The 19,876-nt window shown below is 47.4% G+C and overlaps 3 protein-coding genes across 3 annotated transcripts; all 3 read left to right on the top strand.

Moving 5' to 3' along the window:
• The first annotated feature begins 1,233 nt into the window (after window positions 1-1,233).
• Window positions 1,234-2,658, top strand: LOC117846944 (uncharacterized). Its single transcript, XM_034728068.2, has 2 exons — window positions 1,234-1,910; window positions 2,125-2,658. The coding sequence occupies exons 1-2, from the start codon at window positions 1,337-1,339 to the stop codon at window positions 2,202-2,204; spliced, it is 654 nt and encodes a 217-aa protein (XP_034583959.1). The 5' UTR covers window positions 1,234-1,336; the 3' UTR covers window positions 2,205-2,658.
• Window positions 2,659-10,364: 7,706 nt separating this feature from the next.
• LOC117847275 (protein NRT1/ PTR FAMILY 4.3) lies at window positions 10,365-13,605 on the top strand. Its single transcript, XM_034728453.2, has 5 exons — window positions 10,365-10,566; window positions 10,837-11,054; window positions 11,143-11,583; window positions 11,717-11,838; window positions 12,371-13,605. The coding sequence occupies exons 1-5, from the start codon at window positions 10,479-10,481 to the stop codon at window positions 13,224-13,226; spliced, it is 1,725 nt and encodes a 574-aa protein (XP_034584344.1). The 5' UTR covers window positions 10,365-10,478; the 3' UTR covers window positions 13,227-13,605.
• A 3,042-nt stretch (window positions 13,606-16,647) lies between these two features.
• Window positions 16,648-19,453, top strand: LOC117850165 (protein NRT1/ PTR FAMILY 4.3). The gene is made up of 5 exons (XM_034731971.2): window positions 16,648-16,799; window positions 16,920-17,137; window positions 17,308-17,748; window positions 17,864-17,988; window positions 18,454-19,453. Exons 1-5 carry the CDS (start codon window positions 16,712-16,714, stop codon window positions 19,259-19,261), a joined length of 1,680 nt encoding a protein of 559 aa, XP_034587862.1. The 5' UTR covers window positions 16,648-16,711; the 3' UTR covers window positions 19,262-19,453.
• The last annotated feature ends 423 nt before the right edge of the window (window positions 19,454-19,876 follow it).

Raw genomic sequence — 19,876 nt, 5'->3', positions numbered from 1 at the left:
AAATCGGAGGATGGCGCGCACGCAAACTTTTCTATCCAAATGATTGAAACGTGGTTACACCGAAGTGCTGACGATTGAATATGCATGCCACGTACGTATCCCGCGTATATAGGGCCGAATCGATTCGACGAGTACCACTCCAAGCTCAAGCGCGACAAGTGGAAAGTGCCAATGCTTGCTGGTGATGCATGCTGGCTTGGCGGCACACGACACCCACGGCTCCCCCCCCCCCCCCCCCCCCCCCCCCCCCCCCCCCCCCACCCCGCAACCAGCCAACCAACCGTTGGCGCTTGCGTGCGCACCAGCAGCGGACCCCGCCGTCCACGCGTCGCGCCGCCGCGGGACCTTTTACCTTTCCCGGAGAGGATGGATAGAGGAATCACCAGCCGCAGCCGCACACCTGGCCGGCGCCACGTCGGAGCATGCGTGCCGGGTGGCCTGGTCGATCGGGCCGTGCTCATCCCCATCCGCTCCAGTCCCAGCCGGCTAGCTACCTACTAGTGCGTGCGAATTTCAGTGTTAGCGACACGGATCGGGGTCGGACGAGACAAGGCAACAAGACGCACGGCACGCGACGTCTTGTCATCCAACAGCAGGAGAAACCGTGCCATTTCATGGAGGACAGCAATGAGAATAATTGAGGAGAATGGAAAATGAGAGGCTATTAGAGGACCAAGCAGGCTTCAACGTACTAGGATACATTTTTCAGGCATTGGGCTGACAAAAGGCGTGGCCAAACCGGCGAGCTCTGGCTCCCGTCCCCCGTAAGTTTTATCCATGGCAGAATGATGAAGAGAAGAAAACGGAGAGGAACAAGGAAACAGAAAAAGAAAAAGGAAGTTTCCTCATCTGGTGGTGGCTCTGCGTTCGCCACGGACCTGCAACGGTGAGCTGAGAAGAATGATTGCGTGTAGTGCGAAAATGTGAGGAGAGATGGTGATGGACCAAGGTGCATCGTGGGAAGAAGGTTGGCAATGGACGTATCTTTCTTCCGAAATAAAGCACACACACTTAATGATACACGCACGCATTCCTGTAGAGTAACTTCGAGCCGGCCGGAACGGCCATGCACGGTATACACCGCATTGACGCGCATCCATCACCCACCATGCATGGCAACATGAACAGCCACATGGTATGTCCATCGACGCGGGCCCCAGCGGCACCTCCACTCAGTCCAATGGGCTGCCTGGGCCCCCACCCGCCCGACCACGGGTACATATAGCCCCCACCCCCCACCCACTCGCCACCATTTCACACCTCCCCACCTCTCTCGCCTCCCTCCCCACTCCCCTCCCCCGCGCGACGCAGCAAAGACCGCACACGCCGGCCCGAGATGTGGAGTTCTGACTCCGAGCTCGCCGCCGCATCCTCGTCTTCCTCCTCGTCCACCACCTCCGCATCATCCCCTCCGCCGTCCCCGCCTCCCGCCGCTTCCCTCCTCCGCCGGCCGCGCAACCGCCGGCGCCGCCGCGCCAACAGGCAGATCGTCCACTCCGGCGCCGCCGCCGCCGCCAACGCGGCGCCCGGTGCCCACGAGCCGGAGGCGGAGGACATGTGGCGCGGGGCGCAGTGGGAGGCGGCGTGGCCGGGGCGGCGCGACGCGAGGCCCGTCCTGCTCGCCTCAGACGGCGGCGGCGCGGGGCAGGACGACGGGGTGGGCCGGTCCCGCAGCCTGACGGACGACGACCTCGAGGAGCTCAAGGGTTGCGCCGACCTGGGGTTCGGGTTCAGTTACGACGAGATCCCCGAGCTCCGCGGCACGCTCCCGGCGCTCGAGCTCTGCTACTCCATGAGCCAGCGCCTCCTCGACGACAAGCACCACCAGGCGGACTCCGCCCCCGACGCCGCCTTCGCCGCCGCCACGCCGGCGACGCCGCCCGTCACCAACTGGAAGATCTCCAGCCCCGGTAAGTAAGCCGACTTGGATCCGTGACGGACTTGGATTTCCTTCCTTGGTCGCCGGAGAAAGACAACTTGTCCACATCAAGATGGAATCTTTCCCCGTCACGGAACCAAGAAGAACGCCCACTCGTCGTCGGCGTACGATTTGTTCTCTTCTTTGTCAGCATCTGTCGTCCTTACCCATTTCCTTCCTTCTTCCTCTTGGATGTCATGTCGCAGGCGACAGCCCCGACGAGGTGAAAGCGCGGCTCAAGTACTGGGCGCAGGCCGTGGCGTGCACCGTCCGCCTCTGCAGCTGAACGCCGTCTGCCGGTGACGCGCACGGCGAGCACTACGCCGCCAGGAGAAACGATCGCCGACGACGAAAACCAAATTAAATGACCGATCGATCAACCGAGAGGCCAGTATCCCGCTGGACGATGACGGGATCAGATCGCGAGCGCGTCACTGCTGCTGCTGTAAAGTGATCGGAGCGCGGCGTCCCCGTCCCTGCTGCATGCTGCGACGGCGGGCGTTGGCGGCTGCCATGATTGCAGCTGGGGTGCTGGGGAGTTTGGTGGCCGACTTGCTTCTCGCCGATCCAGCTGAGCGACCTGCCTGCTGCCTAGTGCCAACTCAGCGCCCAGCCACTCGATCTCCAGGAAATAAACTAGTATTTGTAGTAACCTATCGGAATAATGTTCAGAGTAATTGATTAATGTAGTGCCTATTGGGGGATCGATCAGAGTGAATAAATAAGTCGATGGATCCCAATCTTCTTGTTGCCGTTCTTAATCATTAGTCGCCACAGCTGTCCGCTTGATTTGCTGTTGTTAATCATTGGCATCTGTCTGTGACTGATTTCTTAATCCTTCTCCCCTGTGCTACTACTCTACTTGTTTAGTCAAGTCTTGGTGCAAAGATCTGCGCTTTGACTAGAATCGGAGCTGATGGATTCAGAGGAAAAAAGATGCAGTCATGTGCACTGCTGTTTCTGAATTTTTTAAGTGCGTTTCCAGCTCGAATCGAAAGATTCCAAGCCAGATACCACCTGGACTGGAAGGCTGGCTAACAGTTGGGAACACTGAACTTTGAGAACATGACAATTTTCTTCTACACCAGTTCCATGTGAACCGTCACACAATTAAAGAGTGCCTTTTGTCATGTTGCCCTGCATATGCAGTGAGCCTTTTCTTCCCCTCTCCTGAAACTCCAAAAAAAAAATCCTAAAAAAGATAATGAACAAGCGTTTCTGTCATGCGGCCGTCTGCTACCAGAAGAATTGATTGTTTATTTTCGCGATTATGGTACAGTAATGAACTTGCTCCACTAACTAGTACTGAAACTAATGAACAGTTTCAAAGGCAAAAACATAAAGAAAAGAAGAAAAGAAAGCCACTAGTTCTTTCACCTGAGCCGGCGCCTGTTCCTTTGCCGGTTACCCATCCATCAGCTTCCCTGTTGCTGCCACAATCATGAATTGAATTGAAACGGAAGGCCAAAAAGGACTCGGACCCATGAGCGATTAGTGCTTGAGTGAGTTCCGTCGGTTTGCTCGCGCCACTGCACTGCAGCTTCACATGAACGCTCCGCCTCGGGCTCACTGTTCCGCACATGAGTTGGCGTGCTCGGCGATCATGCGTCCTGATCATTGTGCTGCCAAGCTAACCGCCAAACCCAAATGGTTATCCTACCGTCTCTAGCTGCCGACATGGACATCTGGGTGCCCACGGTAATTTGTTCTTTGTTATGTAGTGACCCCCACCCAAGGGATTTTACTGTTTGTTTTAGCGAAAAGAGAGGACACCTGTGCCTGATGCGCTGGCCGGACAGTGGATGTGGTCTGGACAACAGTGCTGGCCTGACAGCCGGTTCCATGCAGAAATTAGTAGATGCCTGTCAGGGGTTGGATTATTGATTGATCACAAGGCTGGCATTACCTGAAGAACATCATCAATCAGCGAGCCTGATGAAACAAAACCTCCAAACCAAAGCATGCACTTGCTAGCTTGAGGTTGTTCATGTGTTTGATGCTGGCTGGCTTGGTTCCTTTCCGTAGCTAGCTAGGAACCGTGACATTGTGGGGGTCAGGCAGGTAGGTGCCCACATTATTCAGATTCAGATTTCTGGTTTTCAGGAGCAGGTGAGCCTCCAGCACTACTATTCCTCCGGTGCCGGATCTCGATACAAATCCGGTGGCCCACGTCGTCACTCGCCGGTGACAGATCCAGCAGCTCGAGATGCCGACGTGGCATCCACCTCTGCTTCTCCCAACTAACGCTTGCACTTCCTCCGATATGCAGGAGCGCACGTGTCGTGTAGGCGCTGTTTCGACAACTTGCTGTTTGATTTGTTCATCGCGCGTGGGTGAAAGTGAAAATCCTCAAGACATTTGATTTTAAGCATGGGCTGTGGTGGAACCTTTGTGTTTTTAGGAGGAGCTACAATTTTGCATGGCGTGCGTACGTGGGTGTGTTGATGTGCACGATTTTGTACGATTGAGCTAAAAAAATCTCTTTAATATTTCTTTTCTTGATTCCTTTCAAAAAGTTATGAGCCCGAACAAAAGCATCAATGGGACCATAGTGGCGAAATGGGTTCATAAGGTCACTGTCGTCGAGGGTCTCCGAAATGGACAATATGATTATCGGAATATCCCATTCTGTAACTTTGCTTTCAATGCATAACAGGTAATCCAAAACCGTTCAATTTGTTCCTTTAACCCACATATACTACATTATTACACAATTCACTCGGTTTCTCGTCCAAAGTAATAAAGCTAGGTCAGACTCGGTTTGTTCTCCACTTGCTCGTGTGTGTGAGCTGGTGTTCTTCAATTACCTTTGTAGGATTGCTGCTTGGGTGTCATTGGTGAGGCGATCGACGACGGAGCCCAGTGAATGCGAGGACTACCGGAGCGTTCAACGGATAAACATCATGCTTCTAGTGTGCTGATGATGGGCTTTGAAGATCTTTTTGTTGATTCAGGTTCCGACCGTGAGTTTCATCTTGGGTTCTTCTTCATTGTGGGAGATGGAGAAGGCTCGAGCAACAGCAATGGCGGTCGGCGGCGACGAGGATCATTGGGTGCTCCTGTTGTGGAATTCATTGTAATTTTTCCTATCGTTAGAGGCACCCTGTTCAAGGGGCTGGATGTAAACGTACTGTGATAATGAAATCCAACCCTTCTTCTAAAAAAATTTCACCCTCTAGTAAAAAATTTCTCCCCGTACAAGATAACTTTCAAGTTTAGATACTTTTAGAGGGATGGATGAAGCCATAACAGATGCATGTAAGAGAGGGTATTTACATTTTAATTATTTTTATGCATTTTCATAGTTTAATGGTAAAACTAAGTATCGATAATTTACAATAATTATTAAAAGTTTGATATATAACACATACATGATATATATTTGTTCTCTAAACTATCACCACACAAAATTTAAAGTAACACATTTTGTACAAGAACAAATAAAATGTTAATCTCATTATGAAGTAAATAAAACAATTTCATATATTTTCTGTATGGAGGCTAATATTGGCAATGGAGGGGTTGAGCCTTCATCACCTGGCAACCTTGCTGTTCTCTTTTGTAGTCTTGTGCAAGCTATCCCCTTTCCTGCCTATGCAGTGGTCATCACCCATCTCCAGAATACTAGTTCGTTGGAAAATGTGTGCATCTAGTTGGGAGCTCATAGGATGAATAGATTAATGGATCATCCCTGTTATTGTTGTTCTTAATCATTGGCATATATATATTTGTGCTTGATTTGTTTAACGCCAACGCCTCCCTCTGATTCTCTCTCCCTTTCTCCAACTATTCTGCACAAAGATCTGCCGTTTGCGCTTTGACTGAAAGTCTGGAACAAAACTAAACACAACCCTGTTGGATTCAGACAGAAAAAGAAATGCAAATCATGTGCCATACATGATCTAATGGTGGCAGATTAGAAGCCGGAGCTTTGAACATGCATGACAGTTGCCTTTGGTAGTCGGTTCCATGTGAATTCTGTCTTTACAAATTAAAGAGAGTAACTTTTCTCCAAGAAATGAGATGTACATGCACAGGCCATCTTGAGTTATCAACTCTTTTCGTTTCACCTGGAAACCGAAACAAGTGCACCTGTTGAGTCAGCTCAAGAGAAGAGAGGGAGCCAGGAGGTAGGAGACTAGGAGCCGTTTCCACTATTTTTTACCATGAAAAACTACCGCTCCTGCTAGTGCCCACTGTCCAGTACTCACCTGACGGTTCCCCTGATCCGGCCTCTGTTTCTTTCTTCGCCGGTAAACCAGGCGAAAGAGCAGAGAAACGGCGGAAACGAATTGATTGCGTGGGGGGAATTGAAGATGATCGAGGACTGTTCCGATCGACCACTGCTGCAGCGCTTCACATGAACACTGTGAGGCCACAGCCACACGCATCGCCACCTGCCGTCGTCAGTTGCTCCGCTGCTGGTGGCCACATGATTTCGCGTGCCCGCTGCTGCTGATCGTGAGTCCTCAATGGACAATGTATAATGGTGCCTGCCGTTCCTGTTTCTTCATCGTACCTGCAAGGCCAATCATTAACTTGACGGTGTTCCATTATATTCTTCCTTCGCCGACATGGACAGTATATATTATTACCCGGGGTAATTTTTCTTCCTCGTCGTTATTCAGGAAACCCCGAGGCATTTGCTGAGAAAATGCCGACTGTCCGATCTCCTCCTATCTTGCAAAAATGTGGTCTTGTTCTTATAGCATTGCAATGTCGATAAAGCAAATTACTTGGTAAATTATTCAAAAATTCAGCATTGCTGGTGCGTGTGGAACGGTGGCCCTCACGCACTGTGGCTCCGGCACCATGTTGGATCTAAATAGGGATCTCATGGACCACACACCCACATCTGCTTTGCTAGCTTCTTGCTGCCTCGATCTCTCTCCAGATCCAGGCAAAGGTGCATGGCGACGTGGTACCTAGTTATGGCATCCAACGTCGTCGGTTATATTCCCTCGGAGCTGCCATGGGTAATTAACCTCTCGACCTTTATTGACCGGATCTTTTTATTGATATTTAGGAATCTTGATGACATTAAATTAAAAGCTTGTCAACTATATAAGTAGATCTTATTGAGAGCTACGATTTTCATATAAAGAAAAAAAAATCATCCAACTTAGTATCCTCTTGGAATATTTTACTATCACACTGCAAACTCACATATAAACACTTGGTTCCGTGGTTTCACCGTAGAACAATTTAATCTCTGCATACTACTTAACCCGTTCATGTATCAAATATTCTGTTATGTTCATACTTAATATTTTGTTCTGACGTACTGAGGTTTTAGTTGGTCTGCTGGCCTAGAAGGGTAGTAGCTTCTGGCCCGGTGGGCTTTATGTTAGTTGTCCGATTTTGAATAAGCAGTGGCCCAACCACCTAACATCTAGTTGCACTGCCAATTGAGGAGACGGAAAGGCTCAAAAAAGAAAAATTGAGGGGACAGAAGATACACTTTCGGGGCACGTGTCGCCATCGGCCCATCGTGGCATAGTTCTCTTATTTTTTTTAGTCCATATCAGTAAAATCTAGGGAATGCCTAGATAACATTCCAGTTCTCGAGGGCCAGAAACGATTGACGCGGGTAACAAAATCAGTAAAAAAATTTCATGCAGGGTAGCTGTAAGCCATCGTGCTAGGCCAGGCTTGTAAGCACACTAGCGGGCCGGCAGCAGCCCAGCTCGCGCTGCTGGTCAAGCAGCCAGCGTGCTACAAAAGTCGATTGTGCTCACAGTACTAGGTTTCGGGTGCATTCACCAGTTTGGCGTATGAGATAAGTACGATGTAAGATAAGTGGTACTAAAGCTCAAGCGAAAACAGAAATTGCTTTACAAAAATATCAACAGCTTTTTTTTTTCCCGCGTCTACATCGGTCGCCTCACACTGTGTTCTACGGGGATCAGAGCGTACGGTCATCCATAACCTGATCCCACAATGAATGTAACCAGTGCAGGTTCTAGCTAGCTTAACAGTGACCAGCCTTAGGAAGTAGAGCGAATGGTGACCACAGACCAGTAGCTTTCATCCTCTGTGTCCTCTTGTTATTTGAGTGGCCAAACAAGCACTACCTAATTACACAGCAAATGCCGGCGTATATATCGCACTTAGTTATTTCCCTGTCCAACTAAACAGCATTAGCAACTGAAATCACAACGTATGGCAGAGGATGGTGACGTCTTAACTCACTGAGATCACTCGTCAGTGGACTGCCAATGGTTCAATGGCATGTACAGGGCATCTTGTGTGTCCTCCAACTCAACCTTGTGTGTGGATAATGCCAAAAGGATTATTCTTTTTCATGAATTATCTTACCTTTTTGCTAGCAAAGTCAAAATGATGTACGCTTCCTAGAAAGTAGCATTATCACAACATGATGTCTAATCTGTGGATGCAGGCCGAGAAAATAAAGATCCTTGTGATACATGCCTTCACTAATCACTAGTAGTGGGTCGTAGTGCTGAGAACAATGCCTTTTTAGGGAGTAGCGTGGTAGCTACGCACCACCATTTCCTGTTCAGGTGAGGTGCGCTTGAGGCCATGCCTCACCGCGGTGGTTCGCCACAAAAAAATGGCTCATAGCTTTTATGAATGAAGATTTAGTTGGTGAATCTATATATTCTTTGATGTGGATAAATCTCAGTAAAGCACATAATTATCAGTTTGTTGCTTATATTAGTAAGTGTTTGTTTGCTTGGTATGCAGCAAGTGAGCTTCTAGTAGCCAGCCATATTTTTCAATAAACGAAGCTTTATTAATTTTCAAGTTTGTTACATTAAGTTGATATAAAAATCATGGAAAACCACTCATGTTCTCTGCATAACCAGTATACACACCCTACAATAATTGTTTAAATAAAACACAAACACTGTGATGTCCGATAACCACCAATAAGTAGACTAGACCGCCACCCATATGTCTCACCAATAAACTCCTAGACCGTCCATGTCAGCGCCGTTGAGACCCCGGTTGGGCGGTTCACATAACTATGGTGTTGGTCCGTGTGGTTTGCGTGTTGGTTTATTAGGTATAGCCCACTGCATGAATTAAATAGTTTGGGGATACTTTTATAAGCTTATAAATCGAGGACTGCGGCGTAAGTTTTCTGCTATGCATATGTGGGCCCTTCCTTTTGATGGGCTAGGCTAAAAGTTGATTTTGGAATCTATATATCATAGTTTTTTTTTCTAGAAGATGATGCTAACTATTGAACCAACTATTGAAGATGATGCCTCAGGTGATGGATCACTTGCTGTCACGGAGCATGCGTGCCTACTACCTAGGTAGCTAACTACCTAGGATGTGGCACATTTGGCTACCCCGACATTCCATGAGCTAATGGCCAACACCGCACTTACCACCTTTTAGGTTCAACGGCCATTTCTGTGAGAAATCAATTCTATAACTTGCTGCCGATAAAGTTAATGACTATTCTGGGGTCTTACATGCTGTCTAGTCGCTCTCCGAGAAAAGACAAATGATGGAAAAATATCTAGCCAAAGGAGGAGGATTGCAGCACGTTTACTGGATAAGTCTTGAACAGATATCGTGGATATAGATGTGATCACTAAATGAAAATGATGAATGTTGCACTGCTGCCATTTCAAAAACCCTTTATTTAGTTGGCTCAATTTGACCACCACGTTTTCCTTGTTTCAGGTCATTGTTTCCCTAAGAGTAAATTTAAATAAAATATATAAGTTCATCAAAACTACTGAGAAAAAACATATTTTAAGCAACAGTTTAAGGCAACCACACTTCTAACGGCACAGTGTTCCACACTTTCTTTTTCACATAGTGTCTCACAAAACCATATCTCTATTTGCATGAAGTCTACCAAAGTCATTAATATTAGCACTATTATATTATCCCAATGCAAACTGTAATTTTTTTTAAGACAGTAGTATAGGAACAAGAGGTAGCTTGGTTTTGGGAAATTTATTCTTTCCTTAACAAATCGGTTTTGGGTTTCTTCTATGCTCTCTTTCGCAAAAAATAATTCCCCCACTTTACCTTTTTATTAGAAGATGGACAAACATTTCCCTAAATGCCTTCTTGGCTAGAGCTCCTCCACAATAGTCAGGATATGTGGATCATTTTGGCTTTGGCTCGTTCGAGGGATACTGGTCGGAAAAGCCCAATATGTTTTTACCCCAGTTATGTAAAAATGCAATCTTATCTTACTCTGCAAGTATATGAGAAAGTAGTGCTCCAAGGTATCGAATGGATCATGCATGTGATTTGGTGGAAGGTACCGTAACAATTATTATTCAGGATGCAATCACACAAAAATCCTTTAGTAATCAAACACGGGTCAGGATCACGGAGAAAAAGCCAGCACCATATATGAGCTTAGTTTACCAAACTAGCAGCCCTTATGTCCACACACACACGCACACAAAAGACGCAATGGGGTTTCTCACATTCCACGGCTATAAAAAGCACTTGTTGCTCGCAAAGATCATAAGGCGAGTGACACACACACACAAAACTAAGAGCTTGGTCATCAAGTGAAGTCTTGTTGGCGTGCAATAGGTGCTGAGAACTAGCTGGAGCCATGGCTTGTCAAGGCCTCGTAGACTGGAAGGGACGGCTGGTTAACCCAAAGCAGCATGGTGGGGCGAAAGCCACCATGTTCATCTACTGTAAGTAACAACACCATTTTCCACACATTACCAAAAATTAAACTAACGGTTGAAGTCGATTTAATTGTACTGGAATATCATATCCCCCAATTTAAAAAGTAAAACAAATCAATTTTAAAACTAATTGAGAAAAAAATGTTATTATTTCTCAAACACGCTTTTATTATTGATTCCTGCAATCTACATTTTCACAGCAACCAGAAGATGCATGTGAGTAAATAAAGATTAAAATAATATTGATGAGTCTATTAATTCCACTCTCTTTTGCAGTCCTTGTTGTGATGACAAACATTGGAAACATTCCAATGCTGTTGAACATAGTGAGCTACTTGCATGGCACGATGCATATGGGCATCGCCGACGCCTCCACCACAGCCACTAACTTGTATGGTGCAATCTGCGTCTTCACCTTGTTTGGTGCTTTCATCTCCGACTCCTACATCAAACGCTTCTACACAATCCTCATATTCGCCACCATCGAGATTTTGGTGAGTATCATAAAAAAATTGCTAGATTGCAAATTATTTGATGCTGAACTGTTTGATCATCAGCTTGTTTCTTGCCAACAATGGACAGGGTTACATGCTCCTAGCATGCCAAGCGCACTTCCCGTCGCTGCACCCGCCGCCGTGCGACATCACCAACCACCCCGAGGAGTGCACGGCGGTGAGCGGCCGGAACCTGAGCCTGCTGACCCTGGGCCTGTACGTGATCCCGCTCGGCGAGGGCGCGGTGCGCGTGTGCGCGGCGGCGCTGGGCGGCGACCAGTTCGACGGCGGCGACCCGGAGGAGCTCCGCGGCAAGATGAGCTTCTTCAACTGGTACGCCTTCTGCATCTCGCTGGGAGGGTTCGTGGGGCTCGTCTTCGTGGTGTGGGTGCAGAACAACGAGGGCTGGGACCTCGGCTTCGTGCTCTCCGCGCTCGTGGCGCTCCTCGGCGCCATCGTCCTCCTCGCCGGCCTGCCATTCTACCGGCACCAGAAGCCCACGGGGAGCCCACTCACCAGAATCCTTCAGGTACATTCAGCTCCGACTTGGCACCAGAAGCTGATAAGATTTTGGAGTGGAATTTATTGTTACCATAATTTCCTATAAGAAATTATTGTCTTATTTTGCTGACCCCCTTTTTTTTGGTGTGTGTGAAGCACAGGTTTTTGTGGCTGCTTTTAGGAAGAGGAATCTTTCAGTGCCTGATGATTTGATGGAGATGCATCAGGCCACTCAAGGAACAGGCACCAGCATCGAAGTGCTGGAGAGAACTTCAGGCTTCAAGTAAGTGGTGGCGAGAACAAGAACAGTGCTCCTCTGTTTCACATTGTGTCTAGGACAAAAACAATAAAACAAAAAAAATATATATTTGAATACAAGCAAATCAATTCTACTTTGTGCTGGAACTTTGTCATGCAGCAAGAGGTGTGTTACTGCACTACTGCAGTGCAAATCTCAAAGCCATCTCAGCAGTTTTGTCACTGCAGAATGAAAATTGGTTTTCCCAGTTTTAGTCTCACTCCAATAGATTTGCCATTCTGCTATAGTAGTAGTGCAAAGCAAAAATGTTATAAAAATTGTATTTTTGTGATGAAATATAAAATTTATGACGAAAGTCTCGCGTCACGACGATCCTTAGATCGAATCAACGTCACGACGATCCTTAGATCGAATCAACGTCATAACAGATACTGTATACCCAATGCAATGATGATTTATTTTCAAAAAAGTTGGACCACTTGGTCGCCGTGCTGCACAGAAAGTTGGTGCGCACACGTTGACTAACCTTTGGTTCCCGTACTGCATCAATTCAAAGGTTCCTGGACAAGGCAGCCGTGGACGACGGCGACACGCGGCGGTGGTCGCTGTGCACGGTGACGCAGGTGGAGGAGGCCAAGATCATCCTCCGCATGCTGCCCATCTTCCTCAGCTCCGTCCTGGGCTACCTCCCGATCCCGCTGCTCCTCACCTTCACCGTGCAGCAGGGCGGCACCATGGACACCCGGCTCGGCGCCGCCCACGTCCCGCCGGCGAGCCTGTTCGTCATCCCCGTCGTGTTCCAGATGCTGATCCTCGTCGCCTACGACCGCGCCGCGGTGCCGTGGCTGCGCCGCGCGACGGGGTACGCCGGTGGCGTCACGCACCTGCAGCGCATCGGCGCCGGGTTCGCGTGCAGCGTGGTTGCGCTCTCCACGGCCGCCGCGGTGGAGGCCCGCCGTAGGGGCATGGGCGCCGCCGCCGCCGCCGAGATGTCGGTGTTCTGGCTGGCGCCGCAGTTCTTCCTGCTGGGCGTGATGGACGTCACCTCCTTTGTGGGCCTCCTCGAGTTCTTCTACGGCGAGGCATCCGCCGGCATGAAGTCCATCGGCGGCGCCGTGTTCTTCTGCATCCTCGGCGTCGCGTCTTGGCTCGGGAGCTTACTCATCCGGTTGGTCAACCGCGCCACCGCGCGCCGCGGCGGGGGCACCGGGTGGCTCGACGGCGCCAACCTCGACGCCGGCCGCCTCGACCTCTTCTACTGGCTGCTCGCGCTCTTCGGACTCGTCTCCTTGCTCCTCTACCTGTTGTGCGCGTCGAGGTACACCTACAGGCATGATCCAAGGACAATGCAATCCAGGATGGAGGATGACAGGGTGTCTCCGGCGTCCCTGAAGAAGCAAGCTGAGGTCTGACCACGCACAACTTGACGAGTCCTGAAGAAACTATGGATTTTGTGATCCTACTATGGGGTGGGTATAGTTTCACCAAATCAATCAAAAACTCAAAAATTGTCGTCGTTTCAGACATTCAAATTGGGTTATATTTCGCTGTAATAAACGTAAATTAATCCTGGCGAGAGAGCAGAGGGAGTAAGTAGTGTTAGGATAAGCCCAAAGACGAACATGTACGGGCGTATACGGCACCATCACCTCACGTAGGCCCTTGGGGGCATGCACGTATAGGTACAGGGATATGCAGCTCGTGGGGCGGCGATCGACACACGTGCTGGATGTGTGTGCCTGCACAAAATCCAAAAATTTACAGACAAATTTTTTTCTACCATTAATTTCACTCTTATACAGAACTATTGCAGCTCACATTTTAACTTCCCAATAATTAATGTTGTGTTAAGTGCAATAATATAACTTTTCCATGACCGTAAAGAAGAGCCCTTCACTTCTTTTTTTTTTTTGAAAATTGAGAGCCCTTCACTTAAATATGATAGTACAGTCCCATCTGTGTACTAACTGTTAAATAACCTTAGAGTTGTGCACCAAGAATGAAATCGCTGAAAGCTTACCAGACAAGTAGCTTATCAGGAATACCATGCTGGGAAAAGTCAGTGGAACTTTGCCACGCCCCTTCTGAATAATATCTAGTGTAAATAGATGATTCAATAAAGTATGTACTTCTTTTTTGAAAAACAAATATTCGTACTAAAAAACAAATGTAACATAAAATACATGTGACAAGTTAACACTTGAAGCATCTAAATCAATCACATGATCAACCGCCCCAACGAGTGCATTCCGGTGAGTGGTCGGAACCTGAGCTTGCTAACCCTTGGCCTATACCTAGTTCCTATCGGCGAGAGCGCATTACGAGCATGCGCGGCTGCGATGGGTGGGGATCAGTTCGATGAAGACGATCCCACAGAACTTCCTGGCAAGATTAGTTTCTTGTTTTTAATCTAAAAAAAGAGAGATTAGTTTCTTCAACTGGTTCGAAATCTGCATGTCGATGGGAGGGTTCCTTGGGTTCGTCATCTCGGTGTGGGTGCAGGACAACAAGGGATGGGGCCTCGGCTTCGCGCTTGCTGCGCTCATGGTGCCGTTCTACCGGCACCGGAAGCCCACTGGGAGCCCTGTCACGCGAATCCTTCAGGCACATATATAATTTCATTCATCATTCGCCATCTCGCTATGTTAACAAATTTGACGAAATTCTTGCAAACTGCAGGTACAAGCAAGTTTGATTTTCTTTTTACTAATTTATGTGGATAGTACAGGTTTTCGTGGCGGCGTTTAGGAGAAGGAAGCTACCACTGCTTGAGAATTTAATGGAATTTTAGTCCCGGTTGGTAATTCCAACTGAAACTGGAGGGGGGTTCCGTCCCGGTTGGTGTTTTCAACCGGGACTAAACGCCTTGCCTCACCAACCGGGACCTTCAGTTCCCCCTTTCTTCTCTCATCCTCTCCATTTCTCCCTTATCTCGCGTAGGCAGCGCTCTTTCTCTTCTTCCGTATCTTCTCTCCTCCTCCTTTCCCTTTCTTCCAGGCGGAGCGACACAGCGGTGCGGGCGGGCGGGCGAGCTGAGTGGGCAGCCGAGCTGGCGCCGGCAGACTCAGGTCTGGCGGGCGAGCTCGAGGAGGTGGTGCGGTGGTCGAGGTGGAGCTGCAAGGAGCAGTGGTGGGAGCAGGCAGGATGATGTGGGTGGTCCATTTTTTTTATTTGTCGAACATTTTTAGTCCCGGGTGAAATACCCGGGACTAAAGAGGGGGGACTTTAGTCTCAACAGATTAGTCCCGGTTCGATTTTCAACACCTATGCGTCTCTCTAACCGGGACTAATACTCATTGGCATTTTCTGCCAGTGAGGGCCAAATTTCTTATGATAATAGTTAAACTTAAATAAAGAACTTTTGATTTACCTTTTATTAATCTCCCAATAATTGATTGTTGTTGATAACTTCTTGCAGAATCATGTACTCGAATAGTTCTTTATTGGATCCGATAAAGTAGTTTAATCATACAAACAGAATGCAAACAGGTTGCGGCATCTACTGCACAGGACAATATCAATAATAGTAAAAAAAAATTAAAAGAAAGACTCTACTCTTAAAAGAGTATATCCAACGAACACAAATAGGCCGCATCATAATGCACTGACAGCTTACCTACATATAAGTGCTGTTTGCTCTACTAATCAAATTATTGTTATTGTCAATCATGGGAGGACATTTGAAAGTACTAGAGATGCATTTCTTTTGTTTCATCGGGTGTCTATATTTTTCATCAGATTCCTTACCAAGGTATTTTTTTTGGTCAGGTTCCAGGTGGAAATAATATTCCAAATCATTGTGTGGCGGCAGCTCTTGTGCATTATACATCTCTATATATAGTGAAGATGATAAGTCCAGATGAGTCATCAATTTGATAAGTTATAGGGCAGCACATCAAATATCTACGACTTATATTTCTCCTCAAGAATTTATAAATTAATCTCTGCTTTGAAGTTGTAAGTATTAGCATCTTAGCGCTTGGCTGGATAAGCTGAATGGACCAAGAAGTTCCGTATCAGCGATAACACACCAGAAAAAAGGGGGGTGGGGGAGTTTCATAATAATATCTGGTGCAAATAGTCCTAAGAAAGTACATCATGATGGAGGAAGAGCCTCCTAAGTCCCTAACAGGACACAATTTCTTCTATAAATAATTTAACAAAAATACAGGACTTGGAACTTACCTTTCGTGATGTTGATTTGAACAATCATATATACTCAAATAATTTGTTTGTTAGCTCATATAAAATAATCAGATAAATTGTATGAAGTGAAGGGTATATTATATTACATGCGAATGCATTGACAACTTACCTATATATAAATGTGTTTGAGCTACGGTACCAAACAAAAACAACCAAAATAGTTATTGTCATTCAGTATCACGACAACTGAATGTACAGAGCAGGGGTTAGGCAACAGAAACATGAGGATGAATTAATTTAAAGAAATTTATGTAAATGTCTGTTAATTTGGTAAACCATGTGTCCATGTGTAAATTTTTGTTTCATCTGCCGCTATATTTCTATCAGGTTTTTGGATGAGATTTTTGTTGTCAGATTTAACATGGAAAAATATGTGAAATCATGATGAGTTCAGATGAATTATAAGTTTAATAAAGCTCACTAAATTTTGCGTGCACTTTTATTTTTCCAGTATTGAATAGCTCTGCTACAAAGTGATACTCCCTCCATCTCAAAATACTACTCGTTTTGGCTTTTCGTTTTGGTTTTTATAGGTACTTAGATATATAATATGTCTAAGATACATACATGCATATACATGCATATACATGCATGCTGCCTATAAAGATAGTGAGGAGCTCGAGCAACACCAAAATCAAGAGAAGTTTGTTTTGCAGGCCTTAGCATAGGTGTTGGGACACTGCCGAAAACTATGGCTTTGCAAGGTCTTGCAGACTGGAGGGGACGGCCAGTTAACCAAAAGAGACATGGTGGAGTGAAAGCCAGCGTGTTCATCCATTGTCAGTACATTGATCCTTATCCTTTTCGTAGCAAATACACCATTGATATTGAGGCTTATGTTTGCTAATACTAAATCATGATCGTTAACAGTTAACACATATGTTTCACTGTGTTTACAGTTCTCATCGTGATGGCAAATATAGCAAATATACCGGTGATATTGAATCTAGTGAGCTACTTGCATGGGACGATGCACATGGGAGTGAAGGATGCCTCCACCACCTCCACTAACTTTTTCGGGGCTATATGTTTCTTCTCCTTTCTCGGTGCCTTCGTCTCCGATTCCTACATCAAGCGCTTCTACACCATCCTCATCTTCGCCCCCATCGAGATCATGGTGAGTATCATTTGATCATGGATGAGTAGTTCTGAATCTGTGTAAATCCCTTAGCAAATATTCCCTTCAATCACAAATATCATCGTGCAAAATATATAGATTGAAAACGTATGCAAACAACAATATTGGATAAAATTCATCTCGGTAAGTTGTGACGATTTGGTGGACAGGGCTACATGCTCCTAGCATTCCAAGCTCACTTCCCGTCGCTGCACCCGCCGCCGTGCGACGTCACCAACCACCCCGACGAGTGCACGGCGGTGAGCGGTCGGAACCTGAGCTTGCTCAGCCTGGGCCTGTACCTGATCCCCGTCGGCGAGGGCTCACTGCGTGCATGCGCGGCGGCGCTGGGCGGCGACCAGTTCGACGGCGACGACCCGGCGGAGCTGCACGGCAAGATTAGCTTCTTCAACTGGTTCGCCTTCGGCATCTCGCTGGGAGGGTTCGTGGGGCTCGTCTTCTTGGTGTGGGTGCAGGACAACGAGGGCTGGGGCCTCAGCTTCGCCCTCTCTGCGCTCATGGTGCTCGTCGGCACGGTCGTCGTCGGCATCGGCTTGCCATTCTACCGGCACCAGAAGCCCACGGGGAGCCCCCTCACAAGAATCCTTCAGGTACATAGGTTCATCCGCCGAGTGAGCAAGAAGAATTTTTTATTAATTAAACAAACAAAAAACATGATCTGTTTGTTGCGCCCCCCCCCCCTTTTTTTTTTTTACTTTTTGACAGGTTTTCGTAGCTGCCTTTCGTAAGAGGAAGTTATCATTGCCTGAGAATCAGATGGAGATGCAGCATGTGGTCACTGAAAGCACAGGCACGAGCGTTGAATTCCTGGAGAGAACTTCAGGCTTCAAGTAAGAGGGCGTCCTGTCGTCTTCGTATTAACTTTATTGGACTGAAAGAAACACCTAAAAGCAATTTTCATAGTTGCCATTTTCCAGTTACGATGCAAAGACTCATGTTTTGGATATAGTGAATCTTTTGAAATCTTGACCATAAAAATATCTGATGTATAATGTTCAGTTTGGAGACATTTTTCCTAGATAATGAAACTAAAGTTCTGCCCATTGGCTGCATTGCACCATCACAACCTTACAATATATAGTCAGTCCAAAGACTTGGTTCAACATACCAAACACGCTGAGAAATTGTCAAAAGCAAAAGACAACCATAGTTTGATGATTGCTTATTTTTAAATCTCCATTATTCGTGGTGTGCAAACATGGAAGCCGGCAAACCGCATGCATATGTTTGTCATGATCATAATTCATAACAATTGGTGCACAGTTTGATTGACTTTTCGTCGCTCACGTACAAAGGTTCCTCGACAAGGCAGCGGTGGACGACGGCGACACGCGGGGGTGGTCGCTGTGCACGGTGACGCAGGTGGAGGAGGCCAAGATCATCCTCCGCATGGTGCCCATCTTCCTCAGCTCCGTCCTCGGCAACGTCCCCATCCCTCTGCTCCTCTCCCTCACCGTGCAGCAGGGCGGCACCATGGACACCCGCCTCGGCGGAACCAGCATCCCGCCGGCGAGCCTCTTCATCGTCCCCATCGTCTTCCAGATGCTCACCCTGGTCGCCTACGACCGGCTCTTCGTGCCGTGGCTGCGCCGCGCGACGGGGTACGCCGGCGGCGTCACGCACCTGCAGCGCGTGGGCGTTGGGTTCGTGTTCAGCGTCATGGCGCTCGCCGTCGCCGCCGCCGTGGAGGGCCGCCGGAGGAGCGGGGCGTTCGCGGGGGCCCCGACGATGTCGGTGTTCTGGCTCACGCCACAGTTCTTCCTGCTGGGCGTGATGGACGTCACATCCTTTGTTGGCCTGCTCGAGTTCTTTTACAGCGAGGCCTCCGCCGGCATGAAGTCCATCGGCGGCGCCATTGTCTTCTGCATCCTCGGCGTCGCGTCGTGGCTCGGGAGCTTCCTCATCCAGTTGGTCAACCGCACCACCGCCCGCCACGGCGGGGGACATGGCTGGCTCGACGGCGCTAACCTCAACGCCAGCCGCCTCGATCTGTTCTACTGGCTCCTCGCCATGTTCGGGCTCGTCTCCTTCTTTCTCTACTTGCTCTGCGCATGGAGGTACACCTATAGACATGATCCGGGGACGCAAAGCCGCGATCCATGACGATAAGGTGGCTCCTGAGTCAACGAAGCAGAACACAGTTTGATTTTGACATTCCTATATTCTAATCAGATCCTAAGACATGAATTAGTTCTCGAAATGGATAAATTTTTACACCAAATAAGAAATAGGAATACATCTCATGAAACTTCATGTTGTTCTATAAATCACAGTATACAGGTAGCTGTTCGCGCGCGCGCGTGTGTGTGTGTATATATATATATATATATATATATATATATATATATATATATATATATATATATATATATATATATATATGCACACTCACTCTTATGAATGTATTAATGTACACCTTGCCCTTACGAACATCTCTAAGACACTTATTTTACCCTTAATATAGGTCCCACTAGGCGTACATGTTTTGGCATTTTGCCCCTCTTCTAGCAACTTGCACGTATTTTGCAAAAATGTAACGTGAAGCTATCGCTCACATCGTCAAATTATCAGTCAAAGCATTTATGGTTTCATCAATAGTCCACACCCCCATTGAATTTAGTCATAAATATCCTTATTGATGTCCATTGAGGATTGATAACTTTATGTTAATAGCTTCACGACAATTTGCACGCACCATAATATTTGTATATTTAGGCA

The sequence above is a fragment of the Setaria viridis genome, chromosome 3 (genome assembly GCF_005286985.2).
Source record: "Setaria viridis chromosome 3, Setaria_viridis_v4.0, whole genome shotgun sequence".
Taxonomy (NCBI): domain Eukaryota; kingdom Viridiplantae; phylum Streptophyta; class Magnoliopsida; order Poales; family Poaceae; genus Setaria; species Setaria viridis.
Note: the sequence above shows the minus strand (reverse complement) of the source record. Positions and strands in the feature narration are given on the sequence as shown.

Bases quoted from the DNA above. Each gene is read 5' to 3' on its own strand.
- LOC117850165 (XM_034731971.2), top strand. From the start codon at position 16,712: ATGGCTTTGCAAGGTCTTGCAGACTGGAGGGGACGGCCAGTTAACCAA. The intron at 17,138-17,307 runs GTGAGTATCATT...TTTGGTGGACAG, and splicing joins TCGCCCCCATCGAGATCATG to GGCTACATGCTCCTAGCATT. The intron at 17,989-18,453 runs GTAAGAGGGCGT...TCACGTACAAAG, and splicing joins GAGAGAACTTCAGGCTTCAA to GTTCCTCGACAAGGCAGCGG.
- LOC117847275 (XM_034728453.2), top strand. From the start codon at position 10,479: ATGGCTTGTCAAGGCCTCGTAGACTGGAAGGGACGGCTGGTTAACCCA. The intron at 11,584-11,716 runs GTACATTCAGCT...TGTGAAGCACAG, and splicing joins CACTCACCAGAATCCTTCAG to GTTTTTGTGGCTGCTTTTAG. The intron at 11,839-12,370 runs GTAAGTGGTGGC...ATCAATTCAAAG, and splicing joins GAGAGAACTTCAGGCTTCAA to GTTCCTGGACAAGGCAGCCG.
- LOC117846944 (XM_034728068.2), top strand. From the start codon at position 1,337: ATGTGGAGTTCTGACTCCGAGCTCGCCGCCGCATCCTCGTCTTCCTCC. The intron at 1,911-2,124 runs GTAAGTAAGCCG...GTCATGTCGCAG, and splicing joins CTGGAAGATCTCCAGCCCCG to GCGACAGCCCCGACGAGGTG.